This window comes from Aulonocara stuartgranti (genome assembly GCF_965226115.1).
Source record: "Aulonocara stuartgranti genome assembly, chromosome: 20".
Lineage (NCBI taxonomy): Eukaryota > Metazoa > Chordata > Actinopteri > Cichliformes > Cichlidae > Aulonocara > Aulonocara stuartgranti.
Window position 1 is genome coordinate 36,436,192 of NC_138956.1, and position 22,797 is coordinate 36,458,988.

General features: G+C 46.0%; 1 protein-coding gene across 12 annotated transcripts in view; it reads right to left on the minus strand.

Moving 5' to 3' along the window:
- The window catches only part of LOC309697014 (IQ motif and SEC7 domain-containing protein 1-like), a 184,476-nt gene that overhangs the window by 22,322 nt on the left and 139,357 nt on the right, over positions 1–22,797 (minus strand). For all 12 annotated transcript variants that reach the window (XM_082518611.1, XM_082518615.1, XM_082518617.1 and 9 more), the window contains 11 exons: positions 11,845–12,013; positions 11,139–11,306; positions 10,359–10,532; positions 10,161–10,256; positions 7,759–8,357; positions 5,685–6,596; positions 4,441–4,599; positions 3,527–3,649; positions 3,268–3,434; positions 2,484–2,623; positions 206–331 (listed from right to left, as the gene is read on the minus strand). In XM_082518611.1, the coding sequence (XP_082374737.1) occupies positions 206–331; positions 2,484–2,623; positions 3,268–3,434; positions 3,527–3,649; positions 4,441–4,599; positions 5,685–6,596; positions 7,759–8,357; positions 10,161–10,256; positions 10,359–10,532; positions 11,139–11,306; positions 11,845–12,013 (2,833 nt within the window). The remainder of the gene's footprint in view (positions 1–205; positions 332–2,483; positions 2,624–3,267; positions 3,435–3,526; positions 3,650–4,440; positions 4,600–5,684; positions 6,597–7,758; positions 8,358–10,160; positions 10,257–10,358; positions 10,533–11,138; positions 11,307–11,844; positions 12,014–22,797) is intronic.

The window sequence follows — 22,797 nt, forward strand, 5'->3', positions numbered from 1 at the left end:
GTCCTTAAATGGTGCAATAACCAAACACACACTCTGCAAAGTCACACTAAATGACTCTGTTTTCCACTAAATCCACAGCTGACGGACCAGAAGCGCAATGCAAACTGAAACCTAACCTTGGTTTAGATTTAAGTGAGTTGTTCTGGTGACTTTATATCCCTGTGAGAAGCAAAAGCACATGTCACACACAGAGTGCATCGTTTACCATAAGCAGGTCGTTGAACAGGAAGACTTCTCTCTGGTGGACGCCGCTCCTCTGAGCTCTGTTTGGATCGGGAACCTCGAACAGCTGACAGCAGCACACCAACCTGCGATGAGGCAGCGACAGCACCTGCAACACACACACAGACAGACACACACTTCTGTGACCTGCCCTGTATCAAAAGGTTATTATGTACTAAAAAAGAGGCAGGGATAAAAAAAGAGCATAATTGTAGTTAAATGCAATGATTTATGTTAAAGCATGTCGGATTTTTGATCTCTGAAATGTGACTGAATGACTGTGTGAGCAGATTTATGTCCCTGCAACATAAAATCAACTATATTCTCGTGCATAACACAGATAACATTCCTGACACTGATGTGGGACCTGCAGAGTCACATTGTCAGTGGACTGAGTGATAACTCAAGACTACGGATGGTGGAACATACACAGTTTTATCCTGTCACTTAAAAAGTGATTATTGATGCCACTTTAGTTATTTATAGCTATAGTGTTGTAATGATAACAGTAATTACATCTAATTACATTAAAGCTGAAACTGATACTGAAATCCTACAGCGATGAAATCCATGAAACCTGTTCAAACACATGCAAAGGATCCATCCATCCATCCACCCACCCGTCCATCCGTCCATCCATCCATCCATCCATCCATCCATCCATCCATCCATCCATCCGTCCGTCTGTCCGTCCATCCATCCATCCATCCATCCATCCATCCATCCGTCCATCCATCCATCCATCTACCCACCCGTCCATCCATCCATCCATCCATCCACCCACCCACCCACCCGTCCACCCCATCCACCCACCCACCCGTCCATCCGTCCATCCATCCATCCATCCATCCACCCGTCCATCCACCCACCCACCCGTCCATCCGTCCATCCATCCATCCATCCATCCATCCACCCACCCGTCCGTCCGTCCATCCATCCATCCATCCATCCATCCATCCATCCACCCGTCCACCCGTCCGTCCACCCATCCACCCACCCACCCGTCCATCCGTCCATCCATCCATCCATCCATCCATCCACCCGTCCATCCACCCACCCACCCGTCCATCCATCCATCCATCCATCCACCCACCCACCCGTCCATCCATCCATCCATCCATCCATCCATCCACCCACCCGTCCGTCCGTCCGTCCGTCCGTCCGTCCGTCCGTCCGTCCATCCATCCATCCATCCATCCACCCGTCCACCCGTCCACCCGTCCGTCCACCCATCCACCCACCCACCCGTCCATCCATCCATCCATCCATCCATCCACCCACCCGTCCATCCATCCATCCATCCATCCACCCACCCACCCACCCGTCCACCCGTCCACCCGTCCGTCCATCCGTCCATCCGTCCATCCATCCGTCCATCCATCCATCCATCCATCCATCCATCCATCCACCCACCCACCCGTCCGTCCGTCCGTCCGTCCATCCATCCATCCATCCATCCACCCACCCGTCCATCCGTCCATCCGTCCGTCCGTCCGTCCATCCATCCATCCATCCATCCATCCATCCATCCACCCACCCACCCGTCCATCCATCCATCCATCCATCCATCCATCCATCCATCCATCCGTCCATCCATCTCTACCGATTGTAAAGCACTTTGGTCAGTTCTGTTTTCAAATGTGCTATACAAATAAATTTTGAATTTGAATCCATCCATCCGTGTGATTTAAAAGACTGAATAGACTCGGCGGTACGAACATGAACAGGGAGGTTATTCCAGGTGCTACGGTTGCAAAGGCCCGGTCACCTCTCGACTTCAGTCGAGACCTGGGTTGAGCTAGGAGCATCTGATTGGACGATCTTTGTGCTCTATTGTGATTGTACAAGTGGAGGAGTTCGGAAAGATAGCTGGGCGCTAAATTATTTAGAATATTAAAAGTGAACAAAAGAATTTTTAAATCGATACGATATTTAACAGGGAGCCAGTGTAAGTTGGCTAAAATTGGAGTGATGTGTTCATAGATTCTTGTACCTGTCAAGAGACGCGCAGCTGCATTCTGAACTACCTGAAGCCGGTAAAGAGACGAGTGTTGCAGGCCCAAGTAGAGGGAGTTACAGTAGTCCAGTCTGGATGTGATAAATGCGTGGATTTGGATTTTGGCTAAATCAAAAGCTTTGCTGTTGCTATAAAGTTAAGTTATAAATAAAAACCCATCATGATGCTATTTTTAAAAGCATCCACCTGGAACCTTTGTGCAGTGTAACAGATATTTTCATCTCGGGGTGTAAGAGCGTCTTACGGGTTTCTTGCCGACCACCATCCTCTCCACCGCCTGGACCTGGGACACGTGGTCATCGTTTGTCCTAAGCTCCCACTTCTGGATTCTTCCATAGATCGCCACCAGCAGGTCCCGGGGAATGTCTTGACCATTATCGACACCTGTTGGGATCACAGGTAAGAGTTTGACATGTATCTTTTGTGCAGGCACAATGTTTACTCCTGTTTTATCATCCGGTGCTTCCTTTCCTCAGTTCATCCACATGGCTGGCTGCTGTCTGCGACTGTGATCTCAGTGACTGTCTGTGCCATGCTTAGTCAGATTTGTTCCAGCTGTCGTCAGACAAAAATGTGTCATTCTCTAAAAATCTGACGTTAAGCGTTTTGGCTAAATTGATGAGTCACAGACAGAAACAGCACAAACACCAGCAAAGTTTCACTCTTAGCTTCAGAGCACACTGCAGTGCTGCACCGAGTGTTTCATTCTGGATCTCATCAGTTAAATGACATGAGAATGAACAGCAAACTGCTGTGTTGTTTTAGCCACATGCTAACGGTTAAATAATGCTTCAAGCGGATAAAAAATCCTTTAACATGGAGCGGACATTGTCCACACCAGGAGGAGGTCAAGAGGTTTCAGCCTCTTTCCTAAACTGTAGTTTTACCATTTATTTGTTGCAGGTTTATGAGGTTTTACATGACGACAGCCTGCAGCATTTCTGCTGCTCTCAGACTCAAACACTGATTTTAACATTTTACAGCCCTGCATCGTTTCAGACTGATTATGGGGGCGCTGCTATACGGACCACGCAGGTTCTTGATGAAGTCCTCGAGCTTCATCTTCCTCTCCGGCTTCACGTTGGGGCTGTACATGTCTGTGTTGAGGAGGATGATGGCAAAGGCCAGGATAAAGATGGTGTCTGGATTCTGGAACTGCCGGATCAGCACCGGGTTACAAACGCAGTATCGCTGACTGCAGAGCGAGAGAAAGGGGAGCATCACAAACTGCACAGACGACTCAGCTCTTTGATATTTGATCAAACCCTCCGCGACGCCGTTTAATACCTGAAGGCCTCCACCAGCCGCTCCACCCGCTGGGCTTCACCCTGAACTTTGATCTGAGCTTGGAACTTCCTCAGTGCGTCGTCCAGATCCATCCCTGAGAAATCCATCTCATCCAGGACACAGCTAAAGAAAGAGACAGAAAACGCTGATCATTATCCACAAACGCATTCCTTAAGCCTCGTCTTCACCTACTCCTGACAGCTCAGAGGCCTGTGAAGCAGGAGTCGGGGTTTAATGTGGTCCCTTCAGGTTTAAGGCTGTGTTTCAATACTATGAAGGTAGTTAATGATTCTCTGAGGTACATCACCGCTCATACCGCCTTACCTGGTGCAGAGCATGGTATGTTTAAGATAAGATATGAAACCACTGCCTATTGACCCACCAGTTCTCTGGAAAACAGTGTCAGCATTTCCAGAAGATCCCCCCGAGGTAGCAGGATGTCCTGAAGAGTTAGAGGTTATCTAAAGTCGTCTTTCTCAGTAAATATCAATAAAAAATACAAATCCGTGCATGGATGAATTTATTGGATGGGATGATATGATTCAACACAGTGATGTATTACAGGCTTTGTTCATGTTCTCAGTCATTTCTCTCAGACTGTGAGAGCTGCAGCTGAAACGATCTGTAAAAGCAGACTTAAGTCACTGGATACTTTAATTACAATCAGATCTTTCTGTGCTGTTAATGATAAACACATTCACTGCCAGCTTTCCTCCCTGGCTTTAGATAGACTGCAGCTTTCTTTCTGCTTCACCACCCTGTGAAGGTATGTCTTTCAGCCCAGTCAACGCTAAACTTTCACTGTTTTCAATAATTATCGCTCAGTTAGGACAAGCCTACCTTGTAACCACATAAACGCAGACACCTGTCCACAGTAAAACATTCACTGAAAGGACTTTAACATTTGCACTCACTCAAGGACGTCTTTGTTGAACTGCTGCCGGCTTCCCAGAAACTCTCCGATCATCTGCCTGCTCAGGCCTTTCCTCTCCAGGATGAAGCGGGCGATGCCCACTGGCGTGTCTGACACAAACCCCCTCTCGATCAGGTACTGGATCCCCTTCTCTGGCTTCCTGTAGACCAGAGGAAACACGGCCTCTTAAGTTGTTTGCTCTGGGACTGAAATTCTTTTTATTGGTTGTCTTGTTTTTATTGGTTGCTCCGTTCTACGCTGCTGAGAAGTCTAATATTTTGGCTTTTTAAAATTCTGATACATAAAAAAAACTCCTCTAAACTTAGAAACTTAATTTCAGTAAAACATTCAGAGAGTCCAGAGAATTCTCTGTACACATGGGACCAGGTTAAAAACCAACACTGGATGGCAGTGCTCTCTTCAGCCCCTCCACACGATCTAACATTTAAAGCTAACATCTAACTTGTTATCAACAACAGTACGGGTAACTTAAACGTCTATGAAGGCATCATTAATGCTGAATGAAACATTCTAACAACACGACTCACTAACTTCCTCAGAGCGTCGTCCAGACACTCTGAGGAAGTTCCAAGCTCACTATGTGTTAACAGACCTCTCTGCATTGAATCATATCTGTTATTAATCTCTGTCTCTCTTCCACAGCAGGTCTTTATCCTGTCTTCCTTCTCTCACCCCAACCAATCCCAGCAGATGGCCCCGCCCCTCCCTGAGCCTGGTTCTGCTGGAGGTTTCTTCCTGTTAAAAGGGAGTTTTTCCTTCCCACTGTCGCCAAAGTGCTTGCTCATAGGGGGTCATATGATTGTTGGGTTTTTCTCTGTATGTATTATTGTAGGATCTACTGTACAATATAAAGCGCCTTGAGGCGACTGTTATTGTGATTTGGAGCTGTAGAAATAAAATTAAATTGAATGACACTGCTGCTAACAGTGTGGGTGCTTATCTCTCCACCCCCCTGCTCAGAAATAAGGACACAACCAAGAAGGCTCTGAACTGTTGTCAGACGAAGAAGAGATGGTCTGACACTAAGCAGCCCTGATTGCACACTGGGGCTGGGTTACATATGTTGTTCTGTTTGCTGCAGTATGAGCAGACAGTTTCCTCCATGTTGTACTTTTGTGTCTGACATCAGGTGTTACTGATCTGACTTATGCCTGGATTCTTTGAACTCACAGGAGGCCGATTATTGCTCTGAGTCTTCTGGATTATGTTTGCAGACGTTCTTACTTGTTGAATAAGTTGAGTCCAATGCGGTACTGCCGCCGCTGCACCACGTCGTTGTTGAACGCAGGTGAGTCCCAGCTATGACGGCTCTCCCTTTGATAGGTCTGCTTTCCCAGCGCAGCTCCTCCGATTGGCTCCCGGAGGCTGTCGCGGGACGAGGAGCCGGAGCTGCAGTTGTTGACCGTTGTGTCATCGTTGGAGTTGGTGGTGGTGGAGTTGACGCTCTCGTTGTCTCCATCAGAGCAGAGCAGGTGGTGGTGGTGGAGGTGGGGGTGGTGAGCGTGGTGCTGCTGCGCCTCCATGCTTTGGAGCGCAGAGGAGGACGAGGACAGCGGCGAGGGCGTCAGCGGTGGCAGGGGGGAGAGAGGTGTGAGGGGCGGTACGGGAGATGGCAGCGGGGAAGAAGGGGGTTCGGGGTAAGCGTGAGGGAGGTGGTGGTGTTGATGGTGCAGGTGGTGGTAGTGGTGCTGGGCGAAGTGGTGAGCGTGCTGCATGTAAGGGCTGCCGCCGTGTCCGTGGTGCATGTGCATCATGTGATGCTGGGTGTACTGAGGGTGGTGGTCGAGGATGGTGGGGAGGTGGGGGATGGGTGAAGGGTGAGGGTGGGGGTGCTGGAGTGGGTGAGGGAGCGGGTGCGAGGGCAGGGTGCGGGCCGAAGGCATCGGCAGGGGGACGTTGGAGGGGCTGCGAGTCTGTCCCTGCGCCGTGGCGACCGAGCGGCCGTTGGGTTTGTGTTTGATGGTTCCCTGCGGAGATTCGGCTTCGCTGCTTCCTCCGCCTCCTCCTCCTCGCTCATCTTCTCCGCTTTCACCTTCCACTCCTCCCCCCCTCCTATCCCTCTCCCCACTTCCTCCCCGCTCGACTCCTGACGGCTCCTGTTCGTACACCAGGCGTCCGATAGACCCTCGCTCTGACCTGAAGATGGGAACGATACAATGAATTATGACTGCACATCTTCAAGTCACCTGATTCTAATGGAGCAAAGCGGTAATCATACTGACGGAGGATTGTAAGGATGTGGAATGGAAAAATACAGGCTGTTATATAAAGTAAAACTAGAGGTTGAGCCTATAAACATATGAGTAAAATCACTACATTAGAAACACAGCAGGGTTCAGGCACTTTAATAAAGTCTCACTTTCATTTAGACCTCCTTTAAAAGGTGAACGTAGCTTCCAGGCTTGACGGTGAAGTAGAGCTGGGCGATAGAACGAGAACGATATGTATTGCGAAATAACTTTTTCTCGATAGAAAAATTAAACTATTGCGATAGGCCTCACCGCTCTTGTTCTCTTAAAAAACATAAAAAAGAACAGCCAATCCAAATTAAGTAGCGCAGAGCCGAACCAATCCCAGCTGCAGCGTCACGTCACGTGACTTGTTACGTACAGCACAAGTGCCAAGCCGCACATGTGTATTTGTTTGGGAAGCCGCCAGCCGCCGTGCCGCCCGGGTAACGGAGGAAATGAGTGTTCCGACCAGAGAAAAATCAACCGAGAGCGTGACCGAAGAGAAAACAGATGATTTATTTTATTTTTAGAATTAATAATTGCCTTTTGTGTAGTTTGCAATATTTGCCTTTATTTATCTGAAAAAGTCTCATGTTCCTTAAGTACATCTACCCTGTTGAACTTATTATGGGAAATAAATATTTAAATCAAAACAAGCTGCTGATTATTTCACATTTTACTTGTGAGCAACGGCACATTTAAATCTTACAAATATAGTTATTTGGCTGATATCGTGATATAAATCGTTATCGCCTGAAATGAAAAAAACATATCGTGATAAACAATCTCATATCGCCCAGCTCTACACTGAATCATTCATTAAAGTTCCTGCAGTGTTTCTAAGGGTCAACAGTGACGAGCTGGAAGCTCATCTTTTAAATATGGACTTCATGTGTTCATGTGAAGTATTGACTAATTTCAAACGTCTTGCAGGAATTTTGTGTTTTGACCGTGCATGCGGCCTTGTCCTACAGCGCCCCCTGGTGAGGACGCTCGCGTCTGCGTCTGTTTTCATGCAGATTCTGAACGAGTTCATCCAGAAAGTGAAACGAGACGTTTAAGCTGACCTGTCGCTCATGTCCACTGAGCTGTCGCTGGGCGGTTCGATGGTCAGGACGGGGAGATGTCCTCCTCCTCCACCCCTGCCTCTGTACTCGCCCCGACACTCTGTGCAGGGGGTGCTGCTCCTCCGGCTCGTGTTGCTGCCTCCCTCCGTCTCCCTGCTGTCTTCTCTCCCCCCTGCACTTCCTCCTCCCCCTCCTCCCCAGTACTCTGTATCAGAGCTGGAGGCGGGACGGGACAGTGGCGAGGAGGGGAGGCAGCCTTCATCCATGTACAGGGTGACATCACTGAAGGAGGTAGCGGTGCTGTCCTCATGCATGGAGGCACCTCCTCCTGCCCCCGCCCTCCCCCCTCCTCCCCCCGTCCGGCCCGCAGCACGTCGGGAAGATGTCGTGCTGTTGCGCCACGCACACTGTCTGTAGTCTTCCTCCTCGTCTTCCTCCTCGTCCTCTTCCCCTTCTTCCTCCTCCTCCTCTTCCTCCTCATCGCCCTCCTCTTCGTCCTCGTCATCGTCCTCCTCTCCATCTCCTCCCGCTTCCTGTGAGTCTTCACGGCCGGACTGGCAGGTGAGGGAGTCGTCCATGGAGTCTGCCAAGGACTTAACCTGCAGTGCACGAACGTAACGTCACGACACAGAAAATACAGAGAAAATATAAAGAGAAAAAATATCCCGAGCTGACGATGAGAAGGTCAGAAGAAGAAAATCGCTGCACAACTCCTGTCAGGAGAAAGACGGCTGTGGAAATCTGCACTCATGTTTCTTTCTGTTTGTTTGACCTTTGCTGAGAGACGGCCAAGAATCTGCCGCAGGATGGGAAGAGACTCCCGGGGATCCGCTCTAATCACTTCTGATTCATTTTCATTTAGCTTCAGGAAACTCTGGGACATCCAGCACTTTATAACAGATATACAAGATATCATCTGAGTTAGGCTGACTTCTTTGTTAGTTTTTAATATAATATACATCTGTGTGTGTCATTTGCATAAAAAAGGATAAAATCATGTTTGCAAATGACATGAGTACTCGGAGGCACAAAAATGGAAGATGAGTCAGGAAAGGGGCAAAAACAGAAAATCGTTTCTGGTTAGGAAAGGATTAAAACGATTACTTTTCTGCTTATCAGGAAAAGAATGACTCCACCAATCCTCACACTGAGTGCCTCGCCTACGCGGATATTTATTTGTTCGGTTTTAGGCTCAAGGTAACAGTTCCTGCACAATCCTGCGGGCTTTTAATTTGAAACATCTACGCATACAAATATGTTAAGGTCCGCCTATTAGCATTTTCTAAAACTTTGAAACACATCTCCTGTCTCAGAGGACGGAGATTCCTCAGCATCCATTGGCCCCAATCAATGAACATTTACTTCCAAACCTGCACTTCAGTGACTGTTTCAGTGTTAATTGCTGCCCTGACAGCTGGGACAGCAGCTGCTAACAGTCCTGTAGTTGAAAGCTTGTTTGTGGGGCTCCACAGGGATCCTTGTCTGGGCCAATTCATTTTCCAATAATCGCGACTCTTTTAAGACCATCCAGCATTTAGCAGAGATTTTCTCCCTTTTAAACTCAGAATATTCAAACACTTCTAGAGGTTAACTGCTGAAAATAAAGCTTCCCCCAGATTCCTATTGTATTTACTGGCAACCTCTGATTTAGTAGCTTTATAAACCAAACTGAGCAGTTTTGTTTCAGCTTTGGAGAATCTCAAAGACTCAAAGACTTTAATAATCTAGATAGTATTATGTGTGAACTAAAAAATGTACAGATTATGACAAAATGAGTTTATTTTCATTGATCAGCAGCAAGTCTGAGATTACTTTTGAAACTTTACATATTACTTTTAAAAGGTCGGATGGTCCTGAGCTATAACTCAGACCTTTTGAGGACTTAAAAAGAAGCAACTGGACTTCTTTAGGTTCATGAAGGTGTTTTACTCGATAAACTTCACCAAGCAGACACACCTATGGCATCAATTTCAAAATCCTACGTCACCTCGTTGTCAAGTTATTTCATTCACAAGATTTTCAGAAGATTTGACCTCTGAACTCAGGTAGGCCAAGGTTACTTAGATCTGAACTCGTCTAAGAGTTTTAGTAGCTACACCTATGGCATCAATTTGAAGATTCTAAGTTGCCTCGTTTTACGTTGCAGCCCCCCCCGCTCTGTCCACGCAGCCCCCGCCCATCCATCCACCCATCCTTGCAGCTTGGTGGGGTAATAACAATACCCCCACATCCTTTTTTGCCTGAGGAATAATAATTACTATGTATCAACAAACTCTTTTATGAATGAATTATAATTATATTCCTTTATTGTAATAATGCTGTGCACGTTTTGCACATGTGTACTTCAGACCGTGTTCTTTAAACATTTTTCATGACTGTTGAAGATGCTCAAACATCTCTACCTGCTTAGAGAAGGAGTCGTCCACATCTCCGGCGTCCTCTGAGCCCTGCTGACCTGGCGGTCCCTGACCCTGTGGTTGACGCTCATCAAATGAGTACTGCAGCCACCGAAGAAACAACGCATCATTAGAACAAACCGAGCAGAACCTGGTGTGTTTCATTATGTGCTTTTTTACAAGTGTGTGTGAGAGTGTGTGTACCTGCATCCTCATGTTGGACAGGATGATGCGGCGGGTCATCCTGCTCTCTGAGGCAGAGCTGCGAAGCCTCTCAAAGTTCTTGTTCATGCGATACTGCCTGAACGCCGTCTGGATCGTCTTCGCTGCCCGCCGGGACACGAACGGGCCCCCGTACTTCCTCTCAAGCATCTCCACCTATCAGGCCGTACGATCACGCAACCAAACAGAGAGGGAAGAGCAGAAACGATCTTTGCATTTACAGGAAACATGAAACAAAACAGCAGAAACTTTCAGCGAACCTTTGTGATGTTGCGTGTTACGATGTGTGTAGTTTTGTGTTTTTAGTGAGTAAACCGAAAATTATTACACCGCTCGGCACATCTGACGGTTCCTAAACTGCAGTGGAAACAAAAGGAGCACGGACCAATAAGGAGGTTTGTTAAATGACGCCTCGTGCCTCCAAAGGCAGCTCTGCTCCTTAGCTGCTAACATTTCTAACTATATACCTTTACTTTTGCTTCATTTGAAAGTAAATACATATTATTTCACTAATTTTTCTCTTCCCTATGTAAACCTCCTTATTGGTCCATGCTCCACGTTGCTGTGTCTCTGCCTCTGTGTGCATTACGGATAAAAGGAAGGGCAGAAAATAAAGGTGTCCTGATGTGTCCTCTACCCTGCGGGTGATTGAAAAGGCTGCTTTGTAATGGAGGCGATTACATGGAAAACCTCTCACAGGAACCGCTCCAGTGGTGTTTTTAGAGGTGTTACTTATGAGGCCGACTTGTTGTGGCATTGTACCTTCTTGTCCTGGAGGTCTGTAGAGAGCTCATAGCTGTCAGATAGAGCCTTGCAGCGTTTGCTCTCCTCCTCCTCTTGCTTGCGGAGCGCCAGGCTGGCTGGCTGGTGTCGGCTGCGCTGAGCCCAGGCGAGGCTCGCTGGGCTGGGGGGCGAGATGGGTGAGCTGCCCTGGAAGAGGACATGATGAGAAGACATGTAATCAGATTTGATTTACTTCTGCTTTTATTTATTCAGGGTAACTTCAGGGAGACAGTACACATAATCCACTGATACAGGTTTTACTGTCAGACTGTTAATTTGGTCAACAAAAAAAAGTAAAGGGTTTAGTTTAATTATCTCTCAGCCGAACATTGGATTAAAAAAAGAGATCAATGTGTGTAATTTATTCGTTGGAATAATTTGATCCACGGTTTGACCTCTGTCATACAGCATCAACATCTGTTCCCCTGCCCCGGTGACCCACGAGATATCGCTGCTGTTTCAACCATGTTTGCTGGTTTAGATCAACTTTGTGTTCATTTGAAGCGAGCCCTTCCACCTTAAATGTCCCACTACAGCAGAACGGGGCCACCGAGCTCTTCACAGAGGGGATTAGGATTTTTACAAATGTGGCTGAAGGCGACACCTCCTTTCATAAGCTTCAGAATAAACTTCAGACACCTTTAGTAGCTGCAGATAGACGGTGCATGTGTTTTAGGGTCGGTACCTGTGTATGTGTGTGGGAGGCTCCCAGGGGCCCACCGGAGGAGGGAGAGCCGTAGGGGTCACAGGGGCTGGAGAGGGGGCTGTTGCTATAGCGATGGAAGGGAGGTGGATGGCCAAAGGATGAATCAGAAAAGGTGAGTGCCTCCGGACACTGAGAGTCGCCCTCCACACTGCGAGGAAAGAGACAAAAACATGAGGAGAACGAGAGGACGGGTTATCCATCTGCAGATGCTGCTGATTTCAGGTGAAATCACGCTGAAATAATGAAACAGAAGGTGGGAGAGAAGCTGTGGGATACAGAGAAGGAGGAGGAAACTTGATCCAAACAACTGAGAACAGAATCAGGACGGCAAGAAGGCGGAAGAATGGACTTAAAGAAAAGGAAAAGAAGAAAGGAAATCTGTTGGACAGATGGTGAGGTGGGGAGGAAGAGAAGGGAAAGGAAGGAAAGGAGGTTAAAGAGCAAACTGGAAGAAAGGGAAAAGAGAAAGATGAATAGATTCAGATAAAATAGCTGCACACTGACTAAACCGGACAAACTGACAGAACAAACCACACTTTACCAGAGTGTCAAACCTGACAAACTGGACCAAACCAGAGCAAACTGGCCTAATCCTGACTGCAATGAACTGGAACGAGTTTGTTCAAATCGACCATAATCAGATAAATCTCTGCCTCCATCTCACTCCATCACACCAACACTCTGCAGGTCCTTTTTCACTATATCCATGAATCTTCTCTCAGATCTTCCTGTTTTCCTCCCGCCCGGCAGCTCCATCCTCATCATCCCTCTGTCCAGAATATCCACCTCCAAAAATCAAACCACAAAACTGGACCTTACATAAAAACAAACTAAACACATCAAAAGGGTCAAATTAAACCCTTTGAACAGAGTCAATCAGCTGGATCAGCAAGACTAAGTCAGATAAATACAAACTGAATGAAAAAGACCAAAACTGTAGCAAACTCCAATAAAACAAACCACAAAAGAATGTTACTGACATTTATTAAATGGCCTAATCACAGTTACAACCCAAACACAGTGGAACAAAAGTTCAACTGCACCTAACTGGGTCTAAGCTTGAAGAAACCCAGCAAAACCATCCATCCATCCATCCGTTCATCCATCCATCCATCCATCCATCCGTCCATCCATTCATCCATCCATCCATCCATCCATCCATCCATCCATCCATCCGTCCGTCCATCCATCCGTCCATCCATCCATCCGTCCGTCCATCCATCCGTCCATCCATCCATCCATCCATCCGTCCATCCATCCATCCATCCATCCGTCCATCCATCCATCCATCCGTTCATCCATCCATCCATCCATCCATCCGTCCATCCATCCATCCATCCATCCATCCATCCATCCATCCATCCATTCATCCATCCATCCATTCATCCATCCATCCATTCGTCCATCTATCCATTCGTCCATCCGTCCATCCATCCATCCATCCATTCATCCATCCATCCTTCCATCCATCCATCCATCCATCCATCCATCCATCCGTCCATCTTCTTCCACTTATCCAGCTGACAGGCTCCAGACTAAACAGAACTAAAGCAAACAAAAGCAATGAATCAAACCAGTTAAACAAAGCCAATAGGAATTTGGCTTAACCCAGAATAAAATGGACTAAAACCGGAAAAGTGGAATAAAAGAGCAGCTGGTGCTAATCTGGCCTAAGTGGAACAACCCAGTCTGAACAAATCACAGATTCAGATGAAGTGGACCAAATCAAACCAAATGGGATGTTCAGACCAACACATGTAAAGTTAGGGAAAAGACTTAATCCAGAGTAAAACCAAATAAAACACTCTTCTTTTCTGTCTTTCGGCCTACTCCCATTCAGAGGGAGTTCTTTCTCCCCACTGACTCCAAATGACTGATTGGGATTCTCTTTCATGTTTTATGGATTTAGCTGCACACTCACATTGAAATCACTTTTAATTGGCCAAACAAAAACAACGTGGAACAATTGGATCAAAGCAGAATAAACAGAAAAAGGGACAAAACAAAACCACGTTTCCTGAACTACCTGTCATGAACTGGGTTAATCCAGATGAAACTGGACAAAATGTATTAGACCATCATACTGTGGTCACCTAGCAGTTCACTGTGTTTAATGCCTCAACAGAGACGTCTCGGACAGACTGATGCAGATTACTGCTAAGAGAAACGCTGCGACACAGAAAATCAATCAACTTATTGATAAATAAAGGAGACGAAGAGAGAAGAGAAAAGAGGAGCAATCTATGCGACGGGCGTGTGTTTCATCATCAAAGAGGCTCTTCAGTGTTAATCTAAGACACCCGTGAAGCTGGCACAGAAGCTAACGTGGGCAGTGCCAAGCTAGCAAACACACACACACACACACACACGCACACACACACACACGCACACACACACAGAGTCACATGAGGGTGACTCATGGCAACAGCAGTGTGAGTGTGTGTGTATATGTGTGTGTGTGTGGGTGTACAGTATATGTGAATGTGGGTGTGCAGTGCGTGTTTGCGAGAAGCACAGCGTGAGTGTGTGGGAGACAATGTGTGTGTCTGTGTGTTTGCACAGCTAGCTTTATGAGGACCGAAGTGAGTTTAAGACCTTGGGAAAAGGACATTTCTTTCAAAGTGAGGACGTTCAAATCAGTCCTCTCTTCAGGACTGTTTGACGGGTTCAGATCACAGACTGTGTGAAACTCGTGGTCACAGTGGAGTCACCCACTGGTTTCTGAAATCTCATTTTGCAAACTCCGCTTTAGCTTGATGGCTGTTTTCATCCTGATTTTACTGAAAACAGAGGCGACAGTCTTTGGATGAAGGGTAGAGTGGAGAAAAGGGAGAACACCAGCAAGCCTGGTTAGATGCATCGATGCATTGCAAAGACACAGACACCTGCTAAATAACATCTAGATAAGCATGCAATTACCTCACAACAAGTCATTTTGAAGCCATATTATTTGTCAGAACAGAGTCTAATTAAGTGGCTCAAATTAGCGGAGCTGAAAGTTGTTATAAAGACAGAAATTAGCTATAGACACCACAACATGTTGCAGTGTATCAGGCTGTAACGTGTTTATTTCTGCTGTGTTTTTAACGTCCGAGTCTCATGTTTGAAGCCAGATTCAAGTGGACGTTAGAGGAACTGCAATTTTTGACACTGGGTTTATGTCAGCGACGGTCCCCACACAAACGGTGACTAGCCTGCCACTGAAGTCCACCGAAGCAACTTGAGGCAGCTTTTACTTTGTGCATCTGACTCAAAGTAGCGTCCATAGTTATTAAAGTGTGTCTGCAGCTGAAATACTGAGGCCAGTGTGTGGCAAGGAAAACGTGACTGATTCGTATTAACAAGCCAAAAGTGCAGCAAGAAAAAACACCAAGCATCACACCACTACTAGTCCTGACTATATGCACAAGGCAGGTGGGTCCACTGATTCACGCCGCAGACAGCGAATCCTGAGCTGTCAACAACAGGCGTGCAAGCCTCATCAGGCCGCACTGATTTGTTTAGCTCAGGTGAGCCTTTGCATCATATATCTGCTTCGACCTGTGCAGGGCTAAGAGATGTGCAGAGATGCTTTTCTGCTCAACACTCTTATAAAGAGTGACGCTCAGGCAGTACTCAGAGATCCTGACGCCTCATTTTTCCCATTCTGACGTTTGTGGACATTCACCGAAGCTCCTGGCACGTATCTGCATCCCTTCATGCACAAAGCCACATGTTTGGATATGACCGAATAACTCAAGTCAGTTTATTTATGAGCACTTTTAAGAACAAGTGTTGACCAAAGTGCTGCATAACAGAACATAAATAAATGAAAGAAAAATGAAATGTCAAGATTTAAAGATGCGAGTTTTAATTGCCCAGACTGTTCTGAAGTTTAAGGGCATGTTTTCATCTGTGAAACTAGAAGTGTCTGCTCAGCTGACCTCAGTGATCTTTTGGGAACATGCATTGTTAAAAGGTCAGAAAGGTAAGAAGGCATTTAAAGACTTAAAAACCAACAATTGGAAATAAAGTATCGAATTTCAGGAGCAGGACCACGCTGCCAAACACGCTGTTTCCGGTTCTCATCTATATACGTCTCCCCCAGTTCTACAAGCTGTTCATTCTCATTTAAATGCCCCCACCCCCCCCAAAACAGGAAACTGGTGCACCGTCAGGAGTTGCAGATGAGAAAGCAGAACTGAGTGATTTACAGAGGTCTGAACAGTCTCACTTTAGTTTTTCACTTGTTCAGGTTCAACGAGTTTAGCGCCATCCATGATTTCATGGCAGCGAGTCCAGCAAAGCTGTCAGAGGAGCCGTGGTACGCAGACAGATTTGTGAGTCAGATGCATAACAAGGAAATTCAATTCCATATTTTTGGAAAATTGAAATCAGGAGCATAGAAAGTGAAAAGAGTACAGGACCAAGAATGGAGGTCATGAGAGTGGAGCAGGTGATGATGAAAACCCACCAACGTGACAGAAAAACCTCTGCCTGTGAAACACACACACCTCTAACACACATCTCTGCGGTGCACAGACCAGGAAACACGATGCACTGTATCGAATGCAGCAGCTGAAAGCATGAAAATGGTTGAATCTCCAATTACTAAAAGATCATCAAAAACCTTTCAAAGTGCTGATTTTGTGCTGCGAAACTGGACTGAAATATTTCAGTCTGATATTCGTGTCAGGTATTTATTTCCATCGGGGCCTGGAGATGGTGGAAAACAACTTTCTCCAGTATCTTAGACAGAAAGGGCAGCTTAGGGATCGGCCTAAAGCTTCTTTGACAGACGGCAGAATGATGGCATGTTTAAAACTCAGCAGTCCCTGACAGCGTCCAAGACCTCGTTGTACAGATGGGACATCTAGGGAGCACACAGCAGGCTTCAGATGACCGATCACTTCAGAAAAAGTCTCAAAGGGGTCAAAATCAGCAAAATATTTGGGGAACAGGAAGATCACAGTCAGGGGGAGTGATGTGAGACCTTATACCTGCAACGTTATCACCTATAACTGCTGATAAGTTTATTAGAGATAAGGGCAGAAAAATACTTCTGCTCTTCTGCAACTTTGTAATTAAACACGTCAAACTTTAACAAAGAAATCTGAAGTTGACCCATTAGCTCTCCAACCAATAAGCAGGTGTTCCTCTGCTCTCCTCAGCCAGCCGAGGATGAGCCAGATGTAGGTGAGGAGAGGTGTGTTTGATTTATATCCCAGCTGTGCGCTGAGCCCCGCGCCTCTTTTGGCAGGCTGCTACACTTCACTGAGGTCAGACGGTAAACTTCAGGTGACCCTGACATTAGAAACCATCACATCTGCGCCAGATTCTGCTTTGCAAACTTCTATCTCTGGAAATTTCTCCTTCCAACTCTTAACTGGGAAAAACTGGTTTGCAATTCACAGGTCTGGAACGTGTCTCTGTGAAGAAATGAAATATTTGAACTGGATGTTTTTGCATTTAACATCTTTAATGACAACTGCAGAAATCAGAAGGAAACCATCTGCTTTAAATAGTTTCAAACATTCATGTCTTGGTAGGGTTTTCCTTGTTCTGTTGTGTTTGTCTGCATTCTCTTAAAAACAATGAAGTTAACGGCTCTCATCTTGTGCGTGTGTTCAAAGCCGCCTCCCCAAAATGCATTTGCTTAGCAACACGATCCGGTTACACAATTTTCCTTCTATCGAACTACGCCACCAGCTGTGCCACTACAGGAGGATGCCTCCATCCACAACCAGCGGCTGACGCCTGCGACAGTGACAGGATGTAAATCCCGATGACTTCCCCACGCTTCAGAGCTGGAGGGTTTATTAGCGGCACGCTCCTTCTGGTTGGGGAATGTCGCCGCTGGAAAACAAACATTTCCTGCATGAAACTGCTCAGAGCAAGGTTGGACATCAAGATGAATAAAAGCACCGGACATAAGACACATAAATCTGAATTTAGGGGTGAGCTGGAACTTTATTCGTTATGGAGCATTTAGGATTTTGCCGATATTGTGATTATGAATACTTCCTAGAACTACTTACTCCCACCCCTCCCCCCAGGGACTCCCCAGATAATGTTGTTATCTAACATTATGTCTTTGCATCGTCTCCTCCTGCGCAGCAAACAGCACAGATTACATGAAAGACTCCAACATAATTGACTGCAGCCTGGCTCTGCGAGTCGTGCACGGAGGCTGTTTGCAGGCTTGTGGTAAATCCTGCTGTACAGACGTGGAGGTGGGTGGTGGGGGGGTCTGAGCTGTATATCTATAGAAGATGGACCTGATACTGGTGGATGTGAGCCGCTCAGTATTAAGACACTAAAAAATGAATAAATAAAAATACTGCAGTGTTTTTTCCTCAGTGTTGTTCAGCTTGACTTGCAGAAAAAAAGCTATCGCAGAGAATTTCATAGATTTCTCCGAGTATGAGATCCAGGACGTGAAGTTACATATGCATAATGTAAAAGACAGAAGAGTGAAGCATCCTATTGGCTGAAAGTGTCTGTGATAAACTCTCAGCTGTGTTTGTGATGTTGGTGCATTTTGAATTATCTGACAAGTAGTATGGCTTCCTTGATAAAGACTGTCCAAGCTGTGGGTGAATTTCTAGCATCACATTCGTGTGTTTCTTAGCACTAATTAACAGATTGGTGTGCATGTGGGATGCACCCAGTCTGTGGATGCTGTTTATGGATGCTGCTCACTGCACGCCGCCTCTAAAACCCAACACGGTAACGGCCAAAACACTGAAGCTGAGGCGTCACAGCGGGACTTTATGGACAAATGGAGAACATCGATCTCTTACACACAGCTTAGAGCGCTCTACTTTCTCTTTTAACCTCCTAGGACCTGCAGTCCACATATGTGGACATCACATTTTGGGTTATTTAGACCAAAATACTCAATTTTGCTCTACATGGGCCTGATATCCACTAACGAGGACATTATGCTGCTACTGTTCTATCAAAATTGTAAACTAATATCCTCATTTGTGGCTCTTATTTTTCTTAAAAACAAAGGTAAGGTAAATAAAAAAAAATCTGGTAATTCTTTGTTTTTACATTCATCAGGTCCCAATCAGCCCAAATATCAAAGAAAAACTGTGGAAGAGTTCGGGTCTTAGGAGGTTAAATGCATAAAATACCACAAACATGACTGGACTCCATTATAAAAACAACCCAGCAGTCTGCACTGTAGGATGATCCTGCAAAAACCTGCCTGCACAACCACAACAACACGTCACACTGTAGAATTATATTAGAGTGAGAGCAGCACAGCACATATTAACCTGCTGCAGCACATAAACACAGCAACACTCACATGTAAACCTTGGCTCTGCGCAGCAGCTTGTTTTTCCTGAGAAACCACATGAGTCCGGGGGAGAGGACACACACACACACACACACACACACACACACACACACACACACACACACACACACACACGCTACGCAGTACAGCTGCTCATATTTACCATAGTTTCTGATAAATATCTGGTATTCCTTTCAAATTTTTCATCCACACACAGAAGACGTCACACGCTGTTTCTGTTTGGTATCCTGCATTCATAGCCAGGGGCAGTAACTAACAACACACACACACACACACACACACACACACACACACACACACACACACACACAAAGTTGATTGGAAGCAGACTCCTGTGCCTGCACACACACATAGATGATGATTAGAAATCTGATTTATGCAGGTTACAGTGTCAAAGCAATGACTGCACTTCCTGCACAAGCCCACACTGATACACCCGAGCTTGGGCACACTCTCTCAACTGCTGTCCTCCCACGACTAACAGTCGCCTCCACCAACGAGCCAAACAGACGCAGAATATAAAGACAATCAGTCAGTTAGGCAGGCAGCTTCCCACAGGAGCAGGAGACCTGAAATATTCACGTCACAAAGTTGATCCTGGGCTGCACCTCCAATCAAACACAATTTAATGCCCTCATTTTATGAACTTCAATTTAATGCTTAATTACTTGCATGCAGAAATCACAGTTAGCTTACTCTGACATTAAATAAGAAGACTCCATTGATCCATTTTCTGCTGCTGTTCAAAGTTTAGTTTTTGCTAAATTAGAGGCGCCTTTTTTTTCTTTCAAGAGCTTCCTTTAGTGGTACCACAGCCAATGATCTGCCTCCATCTCATCACCTGAGTGCCAAGAGTGCAGTTGACAAGCTGATGGTACAATAAAACACACACACACACACACACACACACACACACACACACACACACACACACACACACACACATTAAATCACACTACACACCAAAATACCCCATCTCATGTCAGACCCCCCCCACCCCACTGCTGCTGGGTGTTATGATGAGGTGGAGGTCAGGACAATGATAACGATGACAAATATGACAGCTGTCATTGTCACTGTGAAGGAGCAGGAAGAGGAGCGGGGTGAAGAACGACCACATGATTCACTGACCTGACTGTCTCCCTGACTCACTGACTGCTTTCAAACCGACAGACCAACAAATGCTTTCCTGCTCCAGAGCGGCGTGAAATATCACAGAGACCAGAGGAAGAAAAACAAACGAATACAAGAAACATTTCATATTTAAGTTTTTGAATGATGAAAATCTCTGGGTATGTTAAGGTGACGGTGGGTCCCTCCTTGTGTCTCAAAATCCTTACTTTTCCTCTTGCGCCCTTTATTTACCAAAAAAGGGAAATAATCCTTCCTGTAATGAACACTGCAGCCTCCAGGTGGCACCACCGACGGTGTTGAAGCCAAATTAATGTAAAGTAAATTAACAGTTGCGTAACAGTGTCTTTGCATGAGAGGGGCTTTTTATTTGGCTACTCTTTACTCCGCTGTAAATGTCCCCTGTGGGCTTCTGTAGCCTCCAGCTACAGCGCTGCAGATGCTGTGGTTCATAACAGGCTGAGCAAGTGGAAGTAACTGATTTATAAAGCTCAGAACATGGAGCCACAAGGGAACACACACACACACACACACACACACACACACACACACACACACACACATGCAGCTTTGTCAAACCTCCTCACACAGGAGGAGGTCAGTGTATCACTCCGCTGTAATTAATAATGTTCTGTGATTAACTGTTGAGCTCAGTAATTACACACACGCACACATCAGGGCAACACCTGCTCATTGTGTGCGTGTCGGTGTGTAACTATCAGCCATGTTGTGGGGACATAAATCTGTGTACACACTCACACTGTGGGAACCCGCCTGCCTGTGCTCGTAATCTAAAGCTAAGGTTGAGCCGAGGTTGAGTTCAGATTAAGGTTACGTCAGAAACACGTGACAAACTGTTGTCAGCGCGGCGTCGCTTAAACTTGCTGATGTGCTGTGACACGAACTAAGAACAGAACGACCTCTTTATCGTGTTAAGATGCGTGCGAACTTCACTTACATATGTGACCACATGTAAACAGCTAACATAGATTCTTTGTATGACCAGCATGGCTGACCCCTCGGCGCCCCCTCTGCTGACCAGCTGTAAACAGATCAATAGGAAAACGAGCGCTCTGCTCACTTGATCTGTGACCTCAGGAACACTTTCCTGTTGAGTTTGTGATCTCAGACATTCATGTTTTTAAGGTCTTACAGAATGAAACATGTCATTAAATCAAAACAGATGAAAAAGGAAGACGAGGATTTTGGGCCAGACCGCCTCCTGCAGCTCAGACAGTCTATATATTAGAAGGTCGGTGGATCGATCCCTGACTCCTCGAGTCCAGATGCTGATGTATCCTCGGTCAGGTTAGAAACCCGAGTTGCCTCCATTCAAGTGCAAGTGTGTGTGCACAAGACACTGGGTAACACATGTGTGTCTCCTTCACAATGGTTCTGTGTTGTTCCCATGCAAACATAGTGAGCATTTAGAAAGAACTCATGAAGTAATGTCTTGATGCATGCTCAATCATCCAGGTCAGGGAATCTCAAAATGTTTTCAGTGGGACAAACGTTTCGTTATTCGTCCACGTGACTTCTTCAGTCTCCTTCAGAGACCAGTGCTGAAACCACCAGAACAGAATGTCTGACTTGCTCTAACTATCGTTATGCTACAGTCACAGTAGGAAAACACTGGTTGGAGACTGCAGCATGACCGGCATTATTCCTACTGTGCACAATGAGCGTGCTTCTCGTTGGTTTCCGTGGAAACACAAAACAAGTTTTTAAAGGGACTTTTGTGCATCAAGCCGATAAAAGGCTGTTGGAGTTCACCTGCGTCAGTTTGGGATTCAATACGGTGAAGTTGACAAATGTGTGCAGTCTGTTCGTTATAACGCGGCAATTAACTGTGATAAATTTGCAAAAATCACAAATCTGTTGCTGACAGCATCCAGAGAAACTTACACTAACTACTCTTTTTAGAGTCTGCAGGGCAGCGATTTCACTGCAGCGCGACACTCCACAATCTTGTTGTTATGCAGGAATTGGTCCAAACTGACTGTGTTCATGAATAGATACAAAAAGATAAACAGAGATCTAACAATCCATCTGTGACAGACAGGTCGCCTCCCACCAGGCAGGCTTTGAAGTCGCCTTGCAATCGCCGTGGTTGCCCAGAGGTTGAGGGTCTTGCACACTCAGGCAAAGACATGGTTGCCACAACTACTTGCATTCAGTCAACAAAAGTGGAAAAACTCCATGCAATCATCAGGCATTTTTATTTTAGTGCGACTGAGCCATAAAGTAGAGTTTTTCCTCCTCTGTGTCGTATCAACGGGCAGAGGCAAACATCTGTGCAGGTGTTTGAACTGAAGGACTCGACGAATCCTACCTCTGACCAACATTTTCATCTAACAGCCATTAAAACACCGCAGCGACTCCAGAACTTAAAATATCACTGTATAACATCCCTGTTGCTATGTCAACATTTGTTCCTACATAATGACTGTGTCTAAGAGAAAAGGGAAGGCAGTGAAAGCAATGTGATAATG